This window comes from Prionailurus viverrinus, chromosome E3 (genome assembly GCF_022837055.1).
Source record: "Prionailurus viverrinus isolate Anna chromosome E3, UM_Priviv_1.0, whole genome shotgun sequence".
NCBI lineage: Eukaryota > Metazoa > Chordata > Mammalia > Carnivora > Felidae > Prionailurus > Prionailurus viverrinus.
In genome coordinates, this window is record NC_062576.1 from 3,569,898 (window position 1) to 3,592,964 (window position 23,067).

Below are 23,067 nucleotides of genomic sequence, written 5' to 3' on the forward strand. Positions count from 1 at the left end.
TTTATCTGATAAGTCATTGTGTCAGTTGCCGTTTAGTTTTGTTGATTGTTTCCCTCACTGTACAGAAGGTTTTCTCCTGGTGAGGTCCCATTAGCTCATTTTTGCTTTTGTTTCCCTTGCCTCTGGAGACGTGTCTACTAAGTAGCTACTGCGGCCAGGATCGAAGGTTGTTGCCTGTTTTCTCCTCTAGGATTTTGATGGTTGTCTGTCTTACATTTATTTAGGTCTTTTATCCATTTTGAGTTTATTTTTACATACGGTGTAAGGTCCACGTTCACTCTTCTGCATGTCGTGGTCCAGTTTTCCCAGCACCACTTGCTGAAGAGACTGTCTTTTTGCCATTGGATATTCTTTCCTGCTTTGTCAAAGACCAGTTGGCCATACACTTGTGGATCGGAGAGAATTCTTGACTTATGTTCAGTCAAACGCTGTCGCCTCCAGGCTCCTTAAAATACTGCTCCGTCTTCCTCATTCAGTTTCACCAAGCATCTTCAGCCTGATTTGACCCTATTCTGGTTACCCAAAGACTGCCATCCTGGCTTCAGCCCCTTTCTCTGTCTCCCCGTGTGCAGGCTTATCAGGCATTTTACTGCTTATCGATGAGTTGTCTCATGGATTGAACAGAGACTAAGTCGAATTTTTAAATAAATAGATGGCATCCTCTTATCGGTAGCTCTGGGAGAGGTTTGGCAGAAGTGCCTGTTGTTTAATGATTTGCCATAATTGCTTTTGGATTTCGTATAAATTCTCTATAAGTCTGTTACTCACGCTGCCTCACAGAAAGCTGAATACCCATGCTGCTTTAAAACTACAGAAGACTGCTCAGTATGTGAAATGTGCTCGTAGTGTTCGTTTGTTTGAACTGATAGTTTGCACAGTCCAGATGTGCTGAGTAATCATCGACCCTCCACATTTTAAATAGGCCCACACTGACCAGCTTCTTTCTTAATGTATTTGAATAACCACATAAATGGGATTAGGACTTTATTTTTTGTTCACCTGCCTTCCTGTCTCTGTGAATAGACTTCTTATGTTTCTTCCAGCAATACACTCCCCTCTCAGTAACACTTGTGATAATGTATTTATAAGTGTGTATCTTAAGAGGGATCTCAACTTTGTTTTTGTACACTTAATTCTTTATATACACGCCTTCCGCTTTATGTGTTCTGTCTCTGTCATCAACCTTAGATTTATTGTTCGTGTTGATTTTACGCCAAAATATAAATGAGATTGTGTTGACATTTTAAAAAACCTTGCTTCGTAGCAGATGGAGTAGAGAACCAGTTGGTTTAAATAGATAACCTTGGGTCATATCAGAAAATGTCTTGTTCTAGCTGAGTACTCTATTCTTGCACTGTGGGACTGACTTTATTCATTTAATGGAAGCTAGGGCAGACAGGAAAAGAAATATTTTCTTCTCTTAAGATTTCCTGATTTGTTTGTACCTGTGTTGTGACACCCAAGGGTAATTCTGATACAGCAACTTCCAACAAAAGAAAAGAGATAGGAAAACAGAAGGGGAAATACCTCTCCGGTTATGAGTTCTCATTCTTCATTCTCAAAGCACCCGTGTGCCCTGGCTCATTGTGTGGCCTTGTTTGCTGTGCACCTCGTCAAGGACAGTGACCCGCCAAACTCCCAGAGATGATAGATGAGAAAAAAGAGTGCACACCGTGAATGGGGGCGGGGGTAGGGGTGGTGGTAGAGGAAAACCAAGACTCGCGCTCCTCCTGTCTTACCTGTGTGCCCCGATGGGATGGGGCACATTCTACAGCCAGATCCTGAGCCTGACTCTTGGCTCTGCTCAGGGTCAGGGCTCTCTAGTCTGGATGCGAAGGAGCCGATGAGGCCATGCCCAGGATCTGCCCTGGTGCACCGGGGACAGTCAGTGCCACCATGTTGGTAGAGGGACAGCCCTTGCCGGGCCCACCTAGAGATGGGGTAAGGTGAAGCCCCCACTCCTTCCTCCAGAAAGAAATGCTCCTTTATCCTGATATCAGGAAACAGAGTGCTGTTCTATTATTCCTGAACTTACTTAGGAAGGCATAGGGCTGGAGGACTCGATTGTCTGTCACTCACTGTTTATTGTTTGGGAACATTCAGATTTCACAGTTGCTTTAAGATGGTTAGGATAGAAACCCTGCAGGATTTTCTGTTTCAGAGTCTGCCCTCCTCTAGGATGAAAGAAAGGAGAAATTGATGATCTAAAAACACAGCAGAGGAAAGGTGCATCGATATATTTGTGTCGAACATGGGGATACATAAGAAAATGCCACATGGTTGATAAAATCTTTGTCCTGTGTATAACCACCTTTCAGAATTTTAGTTTTGTGAAACAACTAAATATGTAAACGAGAGATTTTACTTGGCTTTGGATTTCTAATTTGAGAAGCTCTGGTTTTAATTAAGATATCAGCCTTATAGGGAAAGATCGAAAGAGGGTCGTCTGTTGCCCCAGAGGTGCCCCTTCTGGTAAGGAAGCGGCAAAGCCTCGAGAAACCCGTTTCTCCCACTGTTGGCCCTCAGCTCTGCATGTTTTCACACGGCTGGGCAAGGACGTAATATATGAAGCTTTCTATTTTGTGTTGTTCCGATCCAGCAAAGTCCTCAAAACATAACAGCCCCAGGAGCGCTCACCAACGGCATGGCTTCCGGAGCTGGCTTCTTGATAACCAGACTATGAATTTACCTGGAGCATCAAGTGCCATAATTTCTAGCCTGTGAGTTGAACGGTAGTATCCGTAGCAAGGGAAAATACCTTCAATTTAGGCTGGTTTTTTAAATATCCTTATTGTATTTTAAGGAGGAGGGCGCAGTTGTGATTTTCAAGATAAACTCCACTGAACAGACTGCGACCCCTTCCTCTCTTATCTCCTTTTTTCTTTCGTCGTTCTCTCATGTGCTGAAAGCATTTGTTAAGTTAATTTTCTATTTTCTCCAGGGACTCAGGATTGAATTTCTCTGTTCTTGGTTTTATCTATTAGAGACACTTTTCTAGTTACAGATTCTGTTTGTGAACCGCATGCTTTGTAAAGAACATCTGATTTTCAGCAGGATTTGAGCCTGGCACATAGTCACAGACACACCCCAGGAGCCGAGCTGTGCTACGCTCCAGACACGTGTCTGTGAAACTCATCCAGGGAAGAGATGTTGATATTTTAGGAACAGATAGTGACATCTATGTGGAAAATGTGAAGTTAGGTTCCTTCAATTTGGCGACCGTCTAGTAGGCACTTACTGTTTGCCAGAGGCTGTGAGCATAAGGGGGTTTCTGAGCATCACGTGCCTTCAAGGAGTTTGCAGTGGACAGGGCACATCTGCTCATGTGAATGCCCTTGTCCGAAGGAGATAGGTTCCCATCGTCCTGTTCCCCTGGAAACGATGTGTGAGCCCGGGAACAAGTGCACTCATTTACTTCGATGTGGCCCCGGGAGGTACAGGTAGAGGGGTGTGTGAAGGAGACGGGGTGGGGAGAAAGATGCCACAAGGGGGTATCAGGGAGCCCATTGCCTCTGGGAGCACCTGTCCTTGGTACCCAGGAGTCTTCGGGAGGCTGATGAAAAGCCACTTTCATGCCACTTATGTTTTAGTGGTGGGGAACAGCTTCCAGGGACATTAATTTGCTGGCATCCTGGCCTGTCTATCCGCCTCGCCCTTGTAGGCCAGTGTAGTGGAAAGCCCTGACAGGTTATTGTTTTTCCCTTTTGTAATGCAAGTGGCTGACTTAAGCTGTGATGCCCAGGCACCAGTTCAGAGATGGCTATCTTGGAATAAACACAGGCCCACCTTGCGGAGCTGGATAAAGAGCCCGCTGCCTCCCACATGGAGGCTCCTTTATTTCAGAGCTCCGAGTTGATCTTGATAACTGACCACCTGGGCCACTTTAAATTCCTGCTTTTATGTCTTAAATTCACCAATAAGGAGTGAGTCTGCAAAACCCAGGCCCCCACCGTCAACCCCAATAAAAGCAGAAACCCCGGCCGTGCTCTCTCTCCCTCCGTACCTGAGGCCGCCCCGTGTGACCCCAGGTGTGCTGTGTAATTCCCAAGCCTGTGAAGATTAAGCATGCATTTTTTCAAAGTTTCCCGATGGACACTGGAAGACACTAGAAGGTGTCTTCCAGTTGTCATGAGGACCACAACAGCCGGCCCTGTCATTACCCTGGTTATTGACAGGCTGAGACCAGCATGAACGACCAACCACTGCCCTGACCAGAGAACGACCTCAGGTGGGACCCCCACCCCCACCCCTCCCAGGCACTGGCAGGAAGCCCTGGGTTCACACATGAGGGGTGAGTGACAGAGGCTATGGGCAGGACATGGGCAGCACCCGCTTCCAGGCATTTTAACAGATGCAGAAAGTGTACCACACGCCTTACCCCACGTACAGCATATTCGAATTCAAAATGATCAAAGACCTAACACTGTAAAACCCTTGGAAGAAAACACAGGGGGAAAGCTTCACAACATTGGATTTGGCGATGACCTCTTGGCTATGACACCAGAAGCACACGCAACCAAAGGAAAATAGACAAATTGGACTCCATCGAAATGAAACATTTCTGCATCACAGCACACCGCCAACAGAGTAAAAAGGCAACCCATGAAATAGGGAAAAAGTGTTTGCAAATCATATGTCTGATAAGGGATTAATATCCAGAATATATAAAGAACTCCTACAACTCAACAAGTAACCAAGTACACACACAAGCAACCTGATCTAAGAAACCGAGCAAAGGGCTTGAATAGACATTTTCCACACATGACGTACAGACGGCCACGAGGCACATGGAAAGATGATCAACTCGCTCATCATCTGGATAAACAAAATGTGGTCCCTCCAGACAGCAGAATATTATCCAGCCTCAAACAGGAAGGACATTTTGACAAATGTTACAGCGTGTGTGAGCCTTGAAGATACTGTGCGAGGTAACATAAACCAGTCACAAAAGGGGTAAAAACTGTATGGTTCCATTTATATGAGATACCTAGAGTAAAACTGGAGATAAAGAGTAGATGATGGTGCCAGGGGCTGGGGCTGTTGGGAGCAGGGGTAGTGTTTAATGGGGACAGAGTTTCCATTTGGGAAGGTGAGAAAGTTCCATGGATGGAGGTTGGGGGTGGTTACAAAACAACGTGAATTAACTCACTTAAAACTGCTAACTTTCATGTTCTGTAGATGTAACCACAATAATAGTTTTTTAAAACGTCCAGCACATGTACAAAGAGGGCAGATCATCGTAACCGAGGGCCTTGGAAACTTTCATGGAGGAAGTATTCCCAGGTCTGGATGCATGGGTGGGATTCAGGAGGAAGCAGTGCGGAGGGGGGCAGGGGGTAGGAATAGAGAAAGTTGTCACAAGTGGGGGCATTCGGGTCCGAGGGGGACAGCCAGGATGCATCAGAGTGCCGCGTAGTCTGGTGCGATTGAAGCTCAGGAATATCGAGCCGTGGAGGAGACGCTATGACAGAGGCGACCGTGGTCACCTGGGACCTGGTCTCGGCTGGCATGTCAGGGAGGCTCTCTGGGGAGTGGCCAGGGGCTCCAGAACAGGATGGTTCTCAGTGAGACCGCTCTCATGATCTGAAGGTGGTTACTCCTCGTTCTGTGACATCCGGAGTTCCCCCATAGACACAGGAAGGACAGACTTGTCCCAACACCTTCACTCTGTGTTAACTCAAGAGGCACTGGCTGAGCACCTGATGAAGCATCAGGCACTGTCCGAGGCCTGGGAGTGTAGCCAGAACAGAGGAAATGCAAACGCCCATGCTCCTGGTCTTGTGGACTCGTGCAGAGACACAGACATAAACAAAACTAACAAGCCCAGCAAGCGGCACGTCAGATGGTGTTAAGAGTCAGGGGAGGGGCGCCTGGGTGGCTCAGTCGGTTAAGCTTCCGACTTCGGCTCAGGTCATGATCTCGCGGTCCGTGGGTTCAAGCCCCGCGCCAGGCTCTGTGCTGGCAGCTCAGAGCCTGGAGCCTGTTTCGGATTCTGTGTCTCCCTCTTTCTCTGACCCTCCCCTGTTCATGCTCTCTCTCTGTCTCAAAAATAAATAAATGTTAAAAAACAAAATTAAAGAAAAAAAAAGAGTCAGGGGAGGGGCGCCTGGGTGGCTCAGTCGGTTGAGCGTCTGGCTTCAGCTCAGGTCATGATCTCACAGTTTGTGAGCTCGAGCCCCGCGTCGGGCTCTGTGCCGACAGCTCAGAGCCTGGAGCCTGTTTCGGGTTCTGTGTTTCCCTCTCTCTCTGCCCCTCACCTGCTCGTTCTCTGTCTCTCTCTCTCAAAAATAAATAAAACATTATTTTTTTTTTTTTAAGTCAGGGGAAAAGCAGGGCAGGGCGGAGGGTGGGCCCTGTTGCGGAGCCCCCCTGGCTTGCAGAGGCAGGGGTCATCAGTCACTGTAGCTTGTGTCTTCACAATGATGGCTTGATGGCCATTAAGAAAAATCAAATGTGGTTCTTATCCCTCCCTTACAGTTTACTAAATGCACCAACCGCTAAATATTTTGTGTCTCTCATTGGAACTTGGAGGAAAACTCTTTTCCAGAGAGCTCTTCAAGCTTGGGGTTGAAGGAGGATCAGGCCTTCAGAGTCCCCTGCCAAGAGGTCCTGCCTTTTCCCATTGTCCTGGCTTAATGGCCTCAGATGGGCGTCAGTTGCCCTGGTGGGCTTGGGCTCATGCCCAGACTTGCATGTTTGGCAAATTTATTCAAGGGAATTTCTTAATTAAAACTAAAAGTGATCTGTTGTTGTTCCTCATCACAGTCTCAATAATTTGACCATGCCATTCAGAAAAGTGACGTCAACTCATGAAAAATCCCTCATCTTACCCCACCCCCCTGGCCCGCCCAAACCGCCTATAGTCCAGCTTTTCTGTTGGTGATGGCTCTTCTGTCATTACCTGGTAGATTATGCTCACATGTGTTTAAATAAAAAGCTCTGGTGCGCTCTGGATCACTCCAGTCCCCAGTCACACAGTTCCTAAATCCTGCCTTGTGTTTACCCACTTGTGCGCATCCCCAAATAGAGAAATAGGCCCGCTGTGCCACAGTCTCTGTCACCTTCATTTTCCTCCACCCAGTAAAAAGCTGATGAAAATACGCACCGTGGTACGGTCCGTGCGTTTCCGAATGTGCGTGTTTTCAAATATATCATAAACAAGGAGAAAAGAAACTGCTAGATTGTTTGTCAAACTGTCATATTATTTTATTTATCGTCTCTTGTCAATAGACGGGCCCAGAAGCGTATTGAGATAAAAACGGAAGTACACACAAAGATAAAATTGTAAATGGGATAGACTGCTGTATTTCCTCCCATTTTCTCTCCCTCCTACCGCTGGACAGTAAACAGGAATGGGGTCAGCTGGCACCCTGTCCTCGCAAGGGACCCGCGAGAGCGTCTGCGATCGGGTTTGTCCCAGTGCTCGCCCCCAGCCCCGCACGCCCGCCTCGCTCTCACTGCACCACCTTGACACCCACGCGGCCCCTGACCGGGCTCCGGCTGACGGGACCGGGGACGCAGCGTCGAAAAGAAAAGGAAAGGAAAGGAAAGTGTCCTTAGACACCTCCACACACAACAGATTAGTAACCCAGAAATTAAATTCAGGAGGTGACTATAAATGAAAACACGAACTTGGGGGTAGGTAAGAGGTGGGAGGAACCTTCTGCTCGGTGAATTTTTTTTCTGTCAGGAGACATGGCGTGCTGTTTATTTCACTTGTCACAGTGGCCCAAGTTCTGCCGCGAGAAAACCACCTCAAGACGTCCTCGGGAATGACCCGGTCTGCCTGCTGCTGACATACCTTTCACTGTAGCCCATTTTAATGAAACAAATAATAATCTTGATTTCTAGGAGTTCTTGCAAATGCACATAAATCGTAGAGAGAGACTTGGGGATCTGTCAGTCTCTTAAAAATATGTACCCCGGGGGTTCAGCATGGCAGGATTCGCGCTATTGAGAGGCTGGCTCCCCGTGGTGGCCAGAGGTCAGACACACCTGTTGAGACGCTCTTGCAGGCAGGCACTAATCCCTTTGCGGAGCGATTTTGATAATGCGGAGAAAGATGACAGACGCCAAGGGGTTGCAAAAGCAATTGATAAACTGAGAAGCCACCTGATTTTCTTTAAGTGGAATATATTGGAGTGCTTTCCACCCATCCCCCAGAGGAACACCAACATCCCTTGCTATGCATGGGAGAAGGTCAAGAATCACGAAAGATTGACTAATTAAATTACGCTTTTTTCTGTCAGAAAGCAGGTTGGGGATGGCCTGCGCCAGCCTGTTTGCAGAAACCAAGCTGCAGAACTGAACAAAAGAGCCCCTCCAGCTTCACGGTGTTGTGCTGTGTTGTGCTTACAGTGAAGCCCTGGTCGGCGGAGGGCGGGGTTTTCGCCCGTAGGTAGCCCTGCATTCCTTAGCAGCTGTCCCCCAAGGTACAAAGATCCGTCTTCAAAAACTGAGAAGTAGCCTTGATTTTACACGTGGGAATTCCTGTCCACTTGGAAGAACCCATAGCCTGAGCTCTAATTTCCTTCGTGTGGTAAAATCCCCTCTTTCTTCCCCTCTCTGACCCCTTGCGGCCCCTTGTGGACCTCTGTGCCCGCCCTCCACAGGCTTTTGTCCCGGGCCTGCTCTCTGCCCTTCCTACTCTCACAGAGACGTCTTCTCATCAGAATTTCGGTCACCGTCTGCGAGCCGAGCGGCCGATGCCCTCTGCACCTGCCCCCCTACACGCCCCACAGGCACCTGAGGGAAGTACGGCCCCTCCTCCTCTTCCACCCTAACATGCCAACGTCATCACCCCCAGTCCTGCTCTCTCTTCCGTGTTTTCACCCCTGAGTCGCCGTGCCGTCCATCCGAACCACTCAGGCCAGCGACTGGGAGCACTTCATATAAACCAGCCGCCCAAGGCCCCTCTGTTCTCTCTCCCTCCTCCCTTTGGCCTCCCACCATCCCTTACTCGTCTCAACCCCTCCTCTGGGTCCTTCAGTGACTCCGTTCCTCACTGGATCAAGTCCCCAGCACCAAGCAGGGCCATGGCCTTCACCTCCGGGTCCGTCCCTGCCACACCCAGACCCACTCACCCTCCAGAGCAACTCGTACCTTTCCAAACAGTCTGGACTGCCTTCTGCCTTCTTTGTCTTCCGTTCCTGAAATGCCTTTCTTCCCTTCTCTATCTGCTGATTGCCTGTCCATCTTTCAAGGACATGACTCAGGCTTTCCTAATTCCCCTGGCAGAATTAACTCACCGGCCCACACCCACCGTGTGCCGCTGTCCCCCTCCCTGCACCTCTCCTAGCCCCAGACAACCCGGTAGGACTTGCTCTGTTAACGGGACATCTTCCTCCACTAAACCCACAGCCCCTTGAGGACACTGACCTCGTGCAGTTAAAACTGAATCCCCAGCGCCGTGCCTGGCCGTAGCGCGCCTGAAATAAGAGATAATCAGTGTTGCTCCTGCCCTATGGTGGTAATCCTCTGCTAACAGTAGCCAACCTGTTCTATTTGGGCGAGACGTAATTCTTCATTTAATGAGTACCTGCAGAAGGGCTGGTATGGCCAAGGCACTTCGTTCATACAAAGATGAGTAACGCGTATGTCCCTCCTTATTCCAGAAGGCGGGCAGACCTACGCGCACATCTGATGTTGCGGTGAGATGAGAGCCACGTGGTAAAGGAGCCAGGGTACTGACTGTGCTGGCTCGGGCCGGGGGGGTGGGGGGTGGGGGGGGCCGGGGGGGGGGAGCGGTTCCCTGTTGTTGCGTCTGGATAGCCAGCTGCCTACGTGTTAAAGCATTTCTGTAACCGCCGTGTCATCTGCACACCACAACCAATATGTGTTGCTGTTGTTATTGGCGTTGAAGAAAGAAGACCAGGGAACGTGCCGCTCAGCACGGGGAGCCTTTGCTGTCTTTTACTCCGGTTTTGTTTTCGACCCCGTTTTCTCTTTTGTTCCTCCAAATTTGGGGCCAGCTCTCTTTGGAGCAGGGAGATTCTGAGGTTTTGAGCCATCCTGTAGACTCCCATTACCTGCTGGCTCCTTGGTGGGAGCTGTCTTTACAAAAATCAAAACCCCATTGCTGGAGACACATGAGGAGTTGAAGAGCCAGACAGTCTTTCTATTCTTGGGCTGTGCGACAGCTATCACACCAGTTTCTCCTCCGACACAGGCACTCCTCCCGGAAAACGTCTGCTCTTGTGTGAGAAGGACGTTCGGTTTGCTCATTTCGTACATGTTTACATGAAGTCGTGCACGGGTTTCGTATCTCAGGGCAGATGTGACTCGGCACCTTTTGGTTGAGGGCAGCATTTGTGGCTCATTATTTTGTGGCGTGGCCCAGGGAGGCACATGGGCTGTGCAGGTAGTGGACCCACGACCTTTGAGCCGGCTGCTGCAAAGATTTCCTGAGGCCTATTTGCCACGAACATCCTCTGTGAATCAGGAAATTCAAGACCGTGGTGCTAACAGAGAAGAACCAAAATGCAGGATTCGCCTCCTCAGATGTCCTGGAAAATTCCACTTCTTTAAGGGCACAGACTCTTTTTGGAAAGAAGTCTACATTTTTAATGAGATGTTGATATCTGTGTAAGGAGGGCGCAGGGAAATGTCTGAGTGCTCGCAGCCCTTAGCGTGGGCTCTGCCTCCGGGCTACGAATGTGAATGGAGCCGCAGCCTTCTCGAGGCTTCAAGGAGGTTTCGCACATTCGTCCACACGTCCTTGGTGAGAAGCCGGAACATCAGCCCGAGCACCTCCAGGGCACCCGTGCAGAGGTCAGTGCTGGCGGAAGAGATGGGTGGAGCCCTGGGGCAGAGGAGGGGGTGACGGCTTTGTTCCCAATTCCCAGGACTAACAAGGAGCCCCCGTGTTAATAAGGAGCCCCTGTGTTCGTGCAGCACCTTCTGTGAGCCGGGCACCACGTGTGCGCTCACACCTACGGGCATACACACACATGCACACCCACATTCGTACACATGCAGGCCCCTGCTTATAACGGCCTCGTGAAGTGCTCACGGTTTTACAAATGAAAAAGGTAGGGCTCGGAGAAGTTAGGTGACTTGTTCCGAAACAGTTGGGAGCCGTGGTGGTATTTCTAGGTTGACTGGGCTCGAAACTGTCCTCATCAGGACTGCGCCTCTCAGCTGTCGGGCACAGGGGAGCCTCAGTGGGGACGGTTGGGGGCAGGGAGAGAAGCTTGGAGCAGAAGGACCTGGGATTGGGGCCGGGGCGAGGGGAGCCTGATGGGGTCTGCTTCCAGGGACCGGGCAGGCACCTACTCACCATGCCCACGCATCCGGGTCGAACAGCGGAAGCGAGGGCTGGCAGTCAGCAGCAAGCGTGGGGTCACTGCGTGCCCTCAAGATGGCTGTCCTCACAGAGAAACTTGGGGAGATAGGAAGTGGGGGAAGCGAGGTTTGGCGGGGGGGGGGGGGCGCCGGGAGGGATGGGAGACCGACGGCCCCAGAAGTGGGTGTGCGCAGAACGTCCCTGGTGTCTGGTGTGCGGGCTGGGTGCACGCCCGTGGGCAGCCATCTGGACGCGGCGTCTGGACTCGCCCGCACGCTGCAGCGCTGGGCCCTGGGAAGACCATCCGGGCAGAAACGGCGACCCCAGTAAGGGAAAGTCTGTGCAGCCATCACGGCACAACAGTAGTGGCTTTTCTGTCTCTTTTAAAAACTATGAAGGATTGTTCTTTCTTTCCGCCCGTACCAGTGACTAGGAGTGTGGCCTAGAACCAGTGGCTCCCAGCTAGGGACACTTTTACCGCAGGGCGGATGTCTGGCAATACCAAGAGACCTCTGTTTTTCACGTTACATCCCGAGATCTTGTTTTTCTTATAGGTAAATATGTCGGTTTCGACCGCCTTTACCCATATCCCCCACCCCTGCCTCTGGCAACCACCGATGTGTCCTGTGGCTGGGAGCTCCACTTTTGCAGATTCCACGTGTAAGCGCGATCGTACAATACTGTCTTTCTCTGCCTGCCTTATCTCCTCGGCACGATGCCCTCAAAGCTCATCTATGTTGTAGCAAACGGCAGGATTTCCTCCTTTCTTTAATGGCTGAATTATACTCCGTAGATATACCACAGTGTCTTAATCTAGCTACAGATGGGCACGTAATTTGTGTCCGTGTCTTGGCTGTTGTGAGCGTGGGGGCCCAGACACCTCTTTGAGATAGCGCTGTCCTTTCCTTTGGGTCTGTACCCAGAACTGGGATTGCCAGATCCCGTGGTAGTTGTCGTTTAAGTTTTATCTGAGGAGTGGGCAGAGGTTCCCATCCTCCTTCAGAATATTGCCCGCAGGCCTCCCCGATCTGACCCCTCACCCCACACGTCTCCCCGTGCCCTCGGGGCTCCAGCCTGCATCCCCAGTAGCTCCTCCAACAACCCCCCCCCCCACCTCCCAGGGCAGTGGGTGCCTGCACCACCCTGCACCCCCGCGCCCCACCACCACCGCTGCTGGGTCCCCTAACCCCGCGTCTCTCTCCTGGGACTTTCCCTCCCCCCTGAAGTGGCACAGCAGAGTGTCCCTTACCCCACTTCATTCGCTGCCTTTCTGCGGGTCAGTAGTTCAGGTGAACCTTCCTGTTGTTTGAGACATTTGATATTCTTGAAGTGTACTTTTAATGCTTTTTTAATGTTCATTTATTTAATTCTGAGAGCGAGAGAGAGCAGGGGAGGGGCAGAGAGAGAGGGGGACGGAGGATACGAAGCGGCCTCCACAGTGACAGCAGAGAGCCCGATGCGGGGCTCAAACTCTCAAACCACGAGATCATGACCTGAGCTGAAGTCAAAAGCTTAACCGACTGAGCCACCCAGGCGCCCCTAAATGCACTTTTTTAATTAAACGCAGCCTGGACCATTTCCCCTAGTCAGCTCTGTAGTGACTCAGGGGTTCCGTGGGGAGACCGGCTGGGATGAGGTGCTGTTACGGTGCTCAGGCGCTGTATTCCCGTGACCACAAAGAGGCCTCCGTCTAAAGCGGCTGCCTCTGGGGCTGCACGGTGCCCGTCTGTTGCTGACCTCTGCTGACCTCTGCGGAAAGCCTCTTCTGAGTCAACACCTTCACCTCAACCACCTAAAACCAGCCTGGGAGATGTTCAGTTGAAAACACCACAGTAAAGTCTCCATTAAGGAAATGCTTGGGGGAAGGCGTGTTCTAGTTACTTAATTTCTGGTTAACTTAGCACAACCAGAGTTTTTATCAGGAGTAAACGGGGTTACGTGAAAGGAAGATGATGGATTCGGGGTGGAGCCTTTCCTTTATTTAAATCCTTCCTCTGCCATCTGAACTCCTATGACTTTGGGCCTCAGTTTCCTCGTCTGTGAACGGGGGGCAGTAGTAGGTACTTTCTGGTCTCGTTAGATCAAATGGGGAGACGTTTATAAGTCATTTAGTGATGTGACGGTGGCTACCTGGGAACGTGGGGAAGCACGGTTACCTTCCCTCTTCCCTTGTTTTCATTCTTCTCGGAAGTAATTCTTAATACGTCGGCATATGGCATTTAAAAATCCCGTGTTCGTGTAGAGCATTGAAGGAGAGGGTAATATTCCCAGTGGAGGCAGCAGTGACTCATTATTGTGGAATATTTATGACAAAATAACCAATCATTAGGGATTTCGGGTGCTTTTATATCTCAGATACTATGGAATAGCAGAAATAAAGAGGTCGCTTTCTTCTTTTTAAAATGCTGGATATTCTTCTTTGCATCTTTTTTTCTAAAAATTGAATGTGGGGAAAAAATTGGCAGATAAGTCTGCGTGACAGGCTAAAAATGGCAGATAAAGCACCTCTAATGCTCCTGTCACTTAATAAAGAGGCAAAAACCTTCTAAAAAGCAGCAAAAGACTGAGACTGAGGTGCGCAATGACAGAAGAAAAGAGACAGGACGATTCGCAGGCGGGAGATGAAGCCAGCTCCCGAGAGCAGCTGTCAGATGTTAGGACAGTGGCCACAGGGGACGAAGTGTCGGCCTGGGGACACCTGGCGCTGGACCACGGAGGGGCTAATTGCGACACGGAGCTGGAGACAGAGGGAGGAGTTAACAGTTTGTCTCAGGAACAATCTACTTCGTGCCCCGCTGCTGTATGCAGAATTCTCAGCAGCCAAACAGGACAGACATGAACACAGGGTGAGGTTCCCCTCCACAGAGGACACATGGGACACATGGCTCAGGGGAGAGACCTCTGCTCTCTGGGATTCAAGGTGTCTTCAGACAGTTCGAACCTGCCACACCAGATGGTCACACGGGGGCAGGGGCGTTTCTGCGCCTTGTTAATCCACGTGCCCAGTCGGATTCGATTGAAATTTAAAGACATTTTTTTAAAAGAAGAGAGTGTTCTAGCATTGTGTTCTGTCATGAGCACCGTCCCTGCTGTTATTGCGAGATCTGGATTCTGGGCACTCCAGTAAAATTTTGCCAAAAAGTGGTCATGGCAGCTTCAACAGCAAATGCATAGCATTACAGCCAGGAGACCGTGCTGTGATCTTGCTGGTGGTGGTTCCCGTAAGGCAAGGACACCTCGCCGGCGGCCCCGTGCGTGTGTCACAGATGCTCCGTTTAGGAATGACCGCATTTCAGCCTGCAGCTCTCACACCCACTTCTTCAGCCAGTGTCCTGTGCCCCGAATCAAATCCAAGCAGTCACTGGACTTGTGCCGCCAACCCCGCAGGGTGAGGGCCTCCCGAAACAGGTGCATCGGCGTGTGCGAAGGGGTTTTGTGGAAATGGTCACCGCCCCACTTGAAGCACACTTAGGGGCTGCTCCATGTTTCGGTGTGGCCGTGACCCGTGACAGAGTGTCACTGCTCTGTCCCACCCGCCCCCGGGGAGCTGTGAGCTCGGCCTTGGTGCTTCTCTGTCCCATGCACGGTCTCCCGGGGTCAGCGTGCAGTCGAGGCCGCCCGGCCTGGGGCCCGTCCTCCCCGGGGTGGTGACAAGTGCTGAGCACGGGTTTCCTCTTCTGCCGCAGCGGCGGAGCGGTGATTAATGCCAAATTAGCACCTTGCTCGGTGACCTTTCGGCATTCACTGCTGCCCTTCTTCACTTCACATAACTATTTGCAAATATTAGCTTCTCAGGTCATTTCTCCTCATCAGCAACTTTCACAGATGACAGGCAGGCTGTTAATCTGATTGGCAGTCGGCTCCTGTCCTTTGCCCCATCACGAAAGTGTCTGTACTCCGGCGTGTCGTCAGGAATCTGGTAACCAGCCCAACGGTCTCTCTGCAGTTAGAAGCGGAGAGCCTCAGAAGGAGGCTGTCAGAGAGGCCCTGTGGGGCTCACTTGGGAGGCAAAGAGGCCGGGAAAGGAGAAGGCCGCTTCAGCCTTCCAGGAGGCCCCGGGACACCGGGAAGCCGGCCTCCATCAATGTCATCGGTGTTCAGTTAAAAAAAAATAATTCGTTGGCCCTGCCTGCATCAAGTTTTGTTTTTAATTGACACGAACCTTTCATTCAAAACTCACGTACCGCTTAAGCAATGAAACCAGGACGCAGAGCTGTGGAGAATTAGTGGCGATCCAAAGCCAGTCCTCGGTTTCCCTACCGTTCTCTCGGTGGCGCCAGCCCGCTGCGGTCGGGCGGCCAAGGACTGGTCCCTGCCAGAGCCCCCACGCTCGCCAGGCTCTCCAGCATCAAGCGCTAGATGAAACATTTCACATTCGCAGAACTTATATTTATTTTTATTTCCAGTCTCTGCCGTCTGCACCCTTTATGGAAATTCCTGTTCTAGAAATGTTTGATCCGTCATCATTTCCCCCAAATAAACAGCAGTAAAGTGTACTGTGGGTAGTTTGATTTCGATACTACATGGATTTTAGAGAAAAGTGGCAAAAACGTGTGCTGGTTTTTTTTCTCCCTTGTCACCAGAAGTAGGAGCTAAATTATTTATAGTTTGATACTCGCAAAACAGAGGTGGATTCAGGATATTTACTTCTCCGAGAAGAAAAAGGGATTGAAAGTACACGGGCAGAACAGAACCCTTTGTTGATTGAATGTGTTTGCTCCGGGGAGTCCCCTTTGGGCCCAAGTACGAGAGCCGGCCGCTTTCGAACACCACACGTGCCCAGCAGAGTGCCCGACACGCGGAATATTTGTGGAACTGAGCAGATTTGAAAGTAGTGGGGGGACTAGGTAACTCAATAAGCAAAGTCTTAAGTCAATAAAAAAATAAAGTCAGCAAGCAGTTCGGAAAACGTTCCTCACTTCACAGTCCTTAGCCACGTGACGGCCAGGCGGCGTTGTGACGCTCTGGTTCCCTCGATTTCTTACCAGAACGTACCCTTACCGGCCGTGGGTTTCACACCAGGCTCCCACGGTCGGATAAAGGCCAGTGACAGTGTCCTCGCCCAAGGGCTTCTCACGGGGAGGGCGGGGGGAGGTTGGGGTAGGGTCCTGACACCCGGGCGTCCCGTCTCCGTGGCTCGACAAGACCCCCTGTTAGTTCTGTTCCAGTCTCCACATCCTCCCTACTTCGGAGGGTCCCATGGTCTTCTGCTTTCTCTGCCACAGGAGATGCTGGCGCCCCCGAAACCGTGGCTCCCGTCATTGTGATCCCCCCAGGCAACAGAAGCGTGGTGGCCGGGTCCAGCGAGATCACCTTGGAATGCGTGGCCAACGCCAGGTATGCTGCTGGTCGCCCCCTGGGCCTACAGAGCCCGTATAACTGCCGTGAGGTTTATCTGGAGTGGAAGGACGCGCCACATGCGTGCTCTGCCCTTGTAGCAACGGTGGCCTTGTGTGTCCAGTGGGGCTATGAGCACAGCGGGCCGGGAAGACAGGGAGCCGAATTCCCAAGTCTGGTGCCACAGTACCTACGTTGACAGTGATGTTCGTGCCGGAAAGCACCGCTTTTCAGTTTAGCCGTGGGGGACTGTGGAGATCCTCCTCCTCGGAGACTCCAGACGAGGGCGAGCCAGGAGTGAAATCCCACGGGGGCACTGGAAAGAGTTAATCCCTCCTCTCCTCCGCAGTCCAAGGTGCTCTCGGCCTGGCTCGTGGTGGCTCCAGAATCGAGTTCCCGTGATCATGCCTCCCGTGTAGCCGTGTCCCCTAGTAGTATTTATTTTAAACATTCTTTTCCCGAGCACATGGAGTCGTTAGCACTTATGGTCCATTGCTGCTGCAATTAGCTCTCCTTGTTCAGTAGCCCTTGAGCGCAGTGTATTGTTGACGCATGCCGCAAGGGAGCACAGTTGTGTCTGGATTGATTTTTAAATGTCCACTGTTCAGCCCGCCATGGTTCCTGGTAGAATTAGCTTTGTCAGGCTTGTGCTGAATGCCTCAAATTATTGTTATTGCCGTCTGTGTGACTCACAATTATCGTCACTAATGCTCTCCCAGGCCTGTTGAGTTGCTGAGCGTGAACTGGAAGAGAAACGGGATGAGGGTCACCAGTGGGCTCCACGGCTTTGGGAGACGTCTCACCATCAGCAACCCGACGTCCGCGGACACCGGGGCATACGTCTGCGAGGCGACACTGACGGGAAGCACTTTCGAACCAGCCACGGCGAAAGCCTTTCTTTCTATCATAGGTAATGCTCAGCCGCCTAGCGTCACCCGCAGCCTCAGGTGGCAGTCCCACACGGGCATGTACTGGGAAACGGCACAGCGACACCCGCGTTTCACCGGCTTTCTTTCTCGCTCAGGAGATGAGGGCGCAGTTAGATGAGCTTCCAAAGTCACCCCGCTCTTCCTTTTCTGAGAACATAAACCCCTTAAATCCAAAGCGCTGATATTCTGAGTACCTACTAGAAGTGGTATTCTGGATACTTCCGGTCATAAAGCATGGGGGATGGGGGTGAGGTCCTTGTGGCGTAGATATTGGGCCGACCCCTGCACCCCTGAGCTCCTCTGTTACTCTCACCGGGCTCTCGTGATCAGTTTTCAGAGATCTTTTGACCCAGAAAAAGAAACTTCTGGATAATACCTTTCATGAGGTTGAAAAGTGGGAACAGAGCCGCTCCCCCTAGAACGTGCGCCAAGTGTCATTCCTGAGCCTAGGAGAGCGAGAAGTTAACATGAGGCACACGGGAGTCGCGGTGCCTGCTGGCGAGCATCGGTGCCCAGGAGGCGTGCCTGGTGTGGTGGCAGAGGGAGGCCTCGCTTTATTTTCGGATTGAGAGAAGATGACCCTGAGTTGTGAGGCAGGGCCTTTATTTCTTACGTTCTTCAGTTCCTGTAACACTTTCTGGTCTTCTTAGTGGCTGCGGTCACTGTCGTCGTGACCTGTGCAGCCGAGTGGTAGCCGCAACAGGTAAGAGGTCCCCTGGAGGCCGACCCCAGGAAGGGGGATCTCCACCTCCTCTCTCCTCTTCGGGAAGAAGAGAGCCAGAAACGAGAAGGGTCAAATCCGCAGAGAGCCCCGGGCAAGGTAGTGGCTCCTCACGTGACATATTTTGCCGTTTACCACTTCACAAATTAAGAAAAAATAAAAGCTCCTATTTTCATATGACATTGGCCAGAGTACGGAGAAATCCTGCAGAAAAGGCCGTTTGCCCACAGTGCATCACGTTCCTTTAAGTCATTGTGAAAAGGCTCCACGGCCTGTGAACGACTCTGTCAAATACACGCCAACCTGTCAGCCCCTCCGAGCAGAGCACAGAGATTTTTAAAGTATCGGGAAAGCAGGCCTGGAGACCCACACCGCTGCCGACTCCATGCGGGGGGCTGTGCTGGCTCTCTGGCTGGCTCGCTCTCTGTGCCTTCGAGGCAGAAACACCACAGCCCCCTTCCCTGCGAGGACTCCCCACGAGGGTCTGTGTGTAGCTGTATGAGCACAGACAGCACAGAGCGAACCAAAATTAAAATTTGCGGCATGGAAGTCTCCAGGAGACAGCCCTAGATTGTGTTAAAACATTTTAAGGTAATTTAAACAGGAGAAGAAATTTATCTTCCTGGAAACCAGAATGTTTGTTTCCATCATAATTCCTTTTAAAAATATTCAAGTCTATCATGTGAACTTTGGTTTTGCATTTACAGCTGAATTCCGAAGCAGATTGCTCTGTATTCTCTAGAGTTCCCGTCTCTCTGCATGTCCTGGCTTTTAAAGGTATACAGTCTGCGAATGTAAATGTGGATTTACATCCCCTTTTATTCACAAGAATTTGCTGTGACAGGTAGGATTTTGTGGTTGAGTCACCCTGGAAAAGCCCTGAAGAGTGCCTCTGTCAATCCGGAGCGGCTTGGGAGATCATGGAGGGAGGGTCCCCAGGCCCCGTGGGGCCGGGCAGGGAGGTGTCCCTGCACAGGCAGCTGGAAGAAGGCGGGAGCGCACTGGCTTTCGGTCACTTTGATCGCGCACTGACGAGACAAGACAGACCAGTGGCCGCTCTCTACTCCGCCTGTCAGCCTCTCTGGCGTGTCGCTCGATCTCTGAGGTTTAAAGGGGATCGCGGGGGTCTGGCCGCGAGCAGTGTCATACCTGCCGGAGGTCCTGGTGACCCTGCGTGACCAGGAATGCCGGCCTCCTGGGTCCATGTTCCCTTCCACAGCCTCCTCCATAGCCTCCCCCGTCTCCCTGCCACTCACACCCCATGTGGTGAGGCAGACGCCTCCGTCTGCCGGCATGTCCCCTCGCCCTCCCTGCCTTGACCGCCAGCGTCGCCATTCCTTCCTGTGGCCTTCCCTGGCCCCCGAGTCCAGGCGCCCACTGCACAGGGCCAGGCACGTACCACGCGGAGCCCAGGCGCTCACCACGTGGCAGGTTGGAACACAGATCTGACGGACCGCCGGGTGGACAGTGGAGCTCCCTCTCTGTTGTGATGGGGATATCATTTGGAGGTCGTGCTCCATCTTGGCTTTTCCCAGTAGATGAGCTGATTTGGTCACATGCTCATTTCAGCTGCCCTGCCTCTCCCGGTGGTGTTTCCGTCACCTCCCAGGTAAACCGTGGCCATGAACCTCGTCTCCCTGTCTGCGTCTCCGGGAGGCCGACCCAGCACTCTGTGCCCGCAGACTCTGAGCATCTGTGCCTACCTGTGCTTGGGATGAATGCCTTTCCACCCCAGGCCCCACCTCACCTGGTGGTGAGTCTGCGTGTCCTTCGAGACCCTCCCCAAGGTCACCACCTGCTCCAGAGCGTGCGTGTGGGCATCCTGGTGGGTCAGCCGGGCACCGCATGTAACAGGGCGGGCTGTGGGGACAGGCCCGGGCTCACACTCTCCCAGCACCACCCCCTGCCTCTGTTGGTCTCAGTTTCCACATCTGTAAAACGTAGACGAGGTAGGAGATCGTACCGCTTCCTACCGTGAGCAGTAAAAGGCAGTGCTGGTCACAGAAGCACTAAAACAGCGGCGTTGTTAGTTGGTGGTGCAACTCTGTCACAGCACGGGGGACGCTGGTTGTTTACCAGCAGCTGGTCACATGGCACACGTTTTCCACAAGTAGCGTCTCTGAAAGCAGGATGTGTCTCACAGTCCACGGAAGCGTTTTCTCCTCTCTTGGTTGTAAATAAGACAGCGATGCCTCTTACCCACGACTGCAACGTCTCAGACGCGGTGAGACATATTGCGCCCATCTTCCGGTCCCGACCGGCAGACCGACGCTTTCTCCTGTCACCACCGTTCACGCGCTTGCCCTGCTCCAGTGAGCGCCGGCGTCCTGGCACGCCGGCTCCCGCTGCGCTCACACACGGGTTGGGGAGGGTGGGTGCAGTAGAGAGCGGTCTCTGTGTTGCACACGCAGATCATCCAGGAACTCCGATACCGTAACTGTCGTCAGAATCACAAATCACACGTAACGTCTCTTGGCTGATAACAGTGCCACAATCGCGAAGTTCTACCTGTACCGAACTGAGAGCGAGCCCCTCTCAAATGTCCGAGCCCCAACATAGAATCTTCCCTTCCCCCGCTCCTCCCTTCCTCCCGTCTTGCTCTTCCTTCCTTTCCTCCACTTCCATGTATCGAGTCTCCATCTCTGACACCGTACGGAGCGCCGAGGGCAGAGGGGTGGAGAGGTAGCCATGCCCCCAGGCATCAGGGATTCTCATGCGGGAGGCAGCTCCTTCACGAGGCTGTCACAACTCAGCACAGTGAGTGCGAGGCTGTGGGGAGGGGCGCCCTGACCCTCACACGGCAGGTGCAGGGGGCAGAGGCTGTCTTGGCACGTGGCCAGAACAGAATCCTACAGCGAGCCGAACCCTCTCGCGCTGCCCTATAACTCATTCACGTTGGTTTAGGATAAACTCAAGATGCCTCCTTTCTGGTTTTCCAGATGGCCTGTGTTAGAAGCACCCACGTTAATCATTGGTGCCCCGTCACAGCTAGAACGTCTCTGTAGCACAGGCCATGGCCGAATGAAGCTCAGAAAACAGAGCTGTTACAGAGCTGTTTCTAAAGCGAGGAAAATTCATACAAGGCGAACAACCAGCGGGGTTTTTGGGTCGTTTGCCCTGTGTGCGGGATTGGCGGGCTGGCCGTGATGCCCCAGGAGGGAGCAGGGAGGGTGTTCTTCTGGGGACCGTCTGTCCCCCGGGGCTCCCAGGCCGTCTCTGCCCTCCTGCCCACACGCCAGCCGTTCGTGGAGGGCACAGCGTGTGCGAGCCCCTGGGCTGAAGCACTGGCGTGGGCCAAGCGCGAACAGGGAGGATTTGCCAAGATGAATGGGACACACCTGCTCCCCGAAGGGCTTCAAGGATTTAAGGTCTTTGGTAACCTCCAGTGTATCTCTCTCCAGCAGACAGTTTTTGCGGCTCCTCTGAGACCGTGCCGGGCGCTACCAAGATGGCGATGAGGAGGACGCCGTCCTTCTCCATGGAAGCTCCAGTGTGGAGGGGGGACCCTGCCCGAGGAGGTCGGGGGCACTGTGCAGAAGAAGGGTGCTAGGGCTGAGCTCACGACCGACACGGCGTTTGCCCACAGCTGCCTCCTGCATAGGAGCTGGAGCCCAGGGACTGCTCGGGTCCCCGAGTCCCTGCGGGCGGGCTCAGCCGGTTTCTCTGCTGCTGGTGTCAGGAGGCCAGCGTCAAGGCTTTGAGTGGGCTGGGTCTTTCCTGAGTGTTTTGGGAGAGGATCTACCTCCAGGCTCTCTTGGGGTGGGCAGAGTCTTGTGCATGGGCTTGTGCGTGGCTTGTGAGACTGGAGTCCCCGCATCCTTCCTGGCTGTCGCTCGGGGTCACCGTTAGGCTCCAGAGCCCCTCCCCCTGGCCCGGGCCACCTTCTTCACAGCCAGCAGCACAAGCCAGTTCATCTCCTCTGCCAACGGCAAGGAAGCTGCTGCTTTTAGGGGCCCCGGCGATGGGACTGGGCTCACCCAGCTAATCCGAGACCAGCTCTGCGCTCTAACGTCGATGGCCTTAATCACACCGGCTGAGGCTATCTTGCCATGTAGCCCTCGTGACATGTTCTCAGGTCCTGGTGACTAGGGGGTGGACACCTCGGGGCCATTCTTCCCACTGCAATGGACAGAGACACCAGGTGTGGACGATGGTACCAGAAGGGCACACCGTGGAGTGAGTGGGCCATTCTGGAGCTGAGAGGAAGACAGAACAGGGGGCATGCATGGGTCTTGTGAGCCCTACTCAGGACCGGCCCTGCAGATCACACTTGGGAGCTTTGGCGGGAGAGTGTGACGAATCCTTGGCGCACATGGACCGTCTGCCATGGCTGCCTCCACCAGGCCGGAATGAGTGCTTGAAGTCCCTGACGTTTTGGAGGGTGGAGAATTTCACAGCGACTCCGGTCTTAGGCTTCCAGGGAGACTTCCCATATCCTGGTCCGAGACTGGGCAGTGGGGGTCCCTGGGCGGATGTGGAGGACGATCAGCGTGGCCGCCATCTCTCAACCCGGGATGGGACCGTTTCCTTGATGTCTTCGTATGGTTTCGAGAGAGAGGAAAGTGTTAGTTGCCATCCCCAGTTTTATTGGCTGCAGTCGTGGCAAAGTTTTGAAATTCCGGTGTGCACCACTGTTGGCAGTGTGCCCTTTCTAGAAAGGGTCGCTACCAATTAGCTGAGACACACACCTGCCCCTCGGAGGTTAAGTGGCCGCAAGTCTGTGCGCAAGACAACTCGTTCACGACAGATTTTCCCCAGTACTCAACCCACAGCCCTTTGGTTGTGAATATGCTCGC

At 52.5% G+C, this 23,067-nt stretch overlaps 1 protein-coding gene across 2 annotated transcripts in view; it reads left to right on the forward strand.

Annotated features, from left to right (window-relative positions):
* The window catches only part of SDK1 (sidekick cell adhesion molecule 1), a 597,942-nt gene that overhangs the window by 342,723 nt on the left and 232,152 nt on the right, over nt 1–23,067 (forward strand). For both annotated transcript variants that reach the window (XM_047838939.1, XM_047838940.1), the window contains exons 6-7: nt 16,510–16,621; nt 17,341–17,531. In XM_047838939.1, the coding sequence (XP_047694895.1) occupies nt 16,510–16,621; nt 17,341–17,531 (303 nt within the window). The remainder of the gene's footprint in view (nt 1–16,509; nt 16,622–17,340; nt 17,532–23,067) is intronic.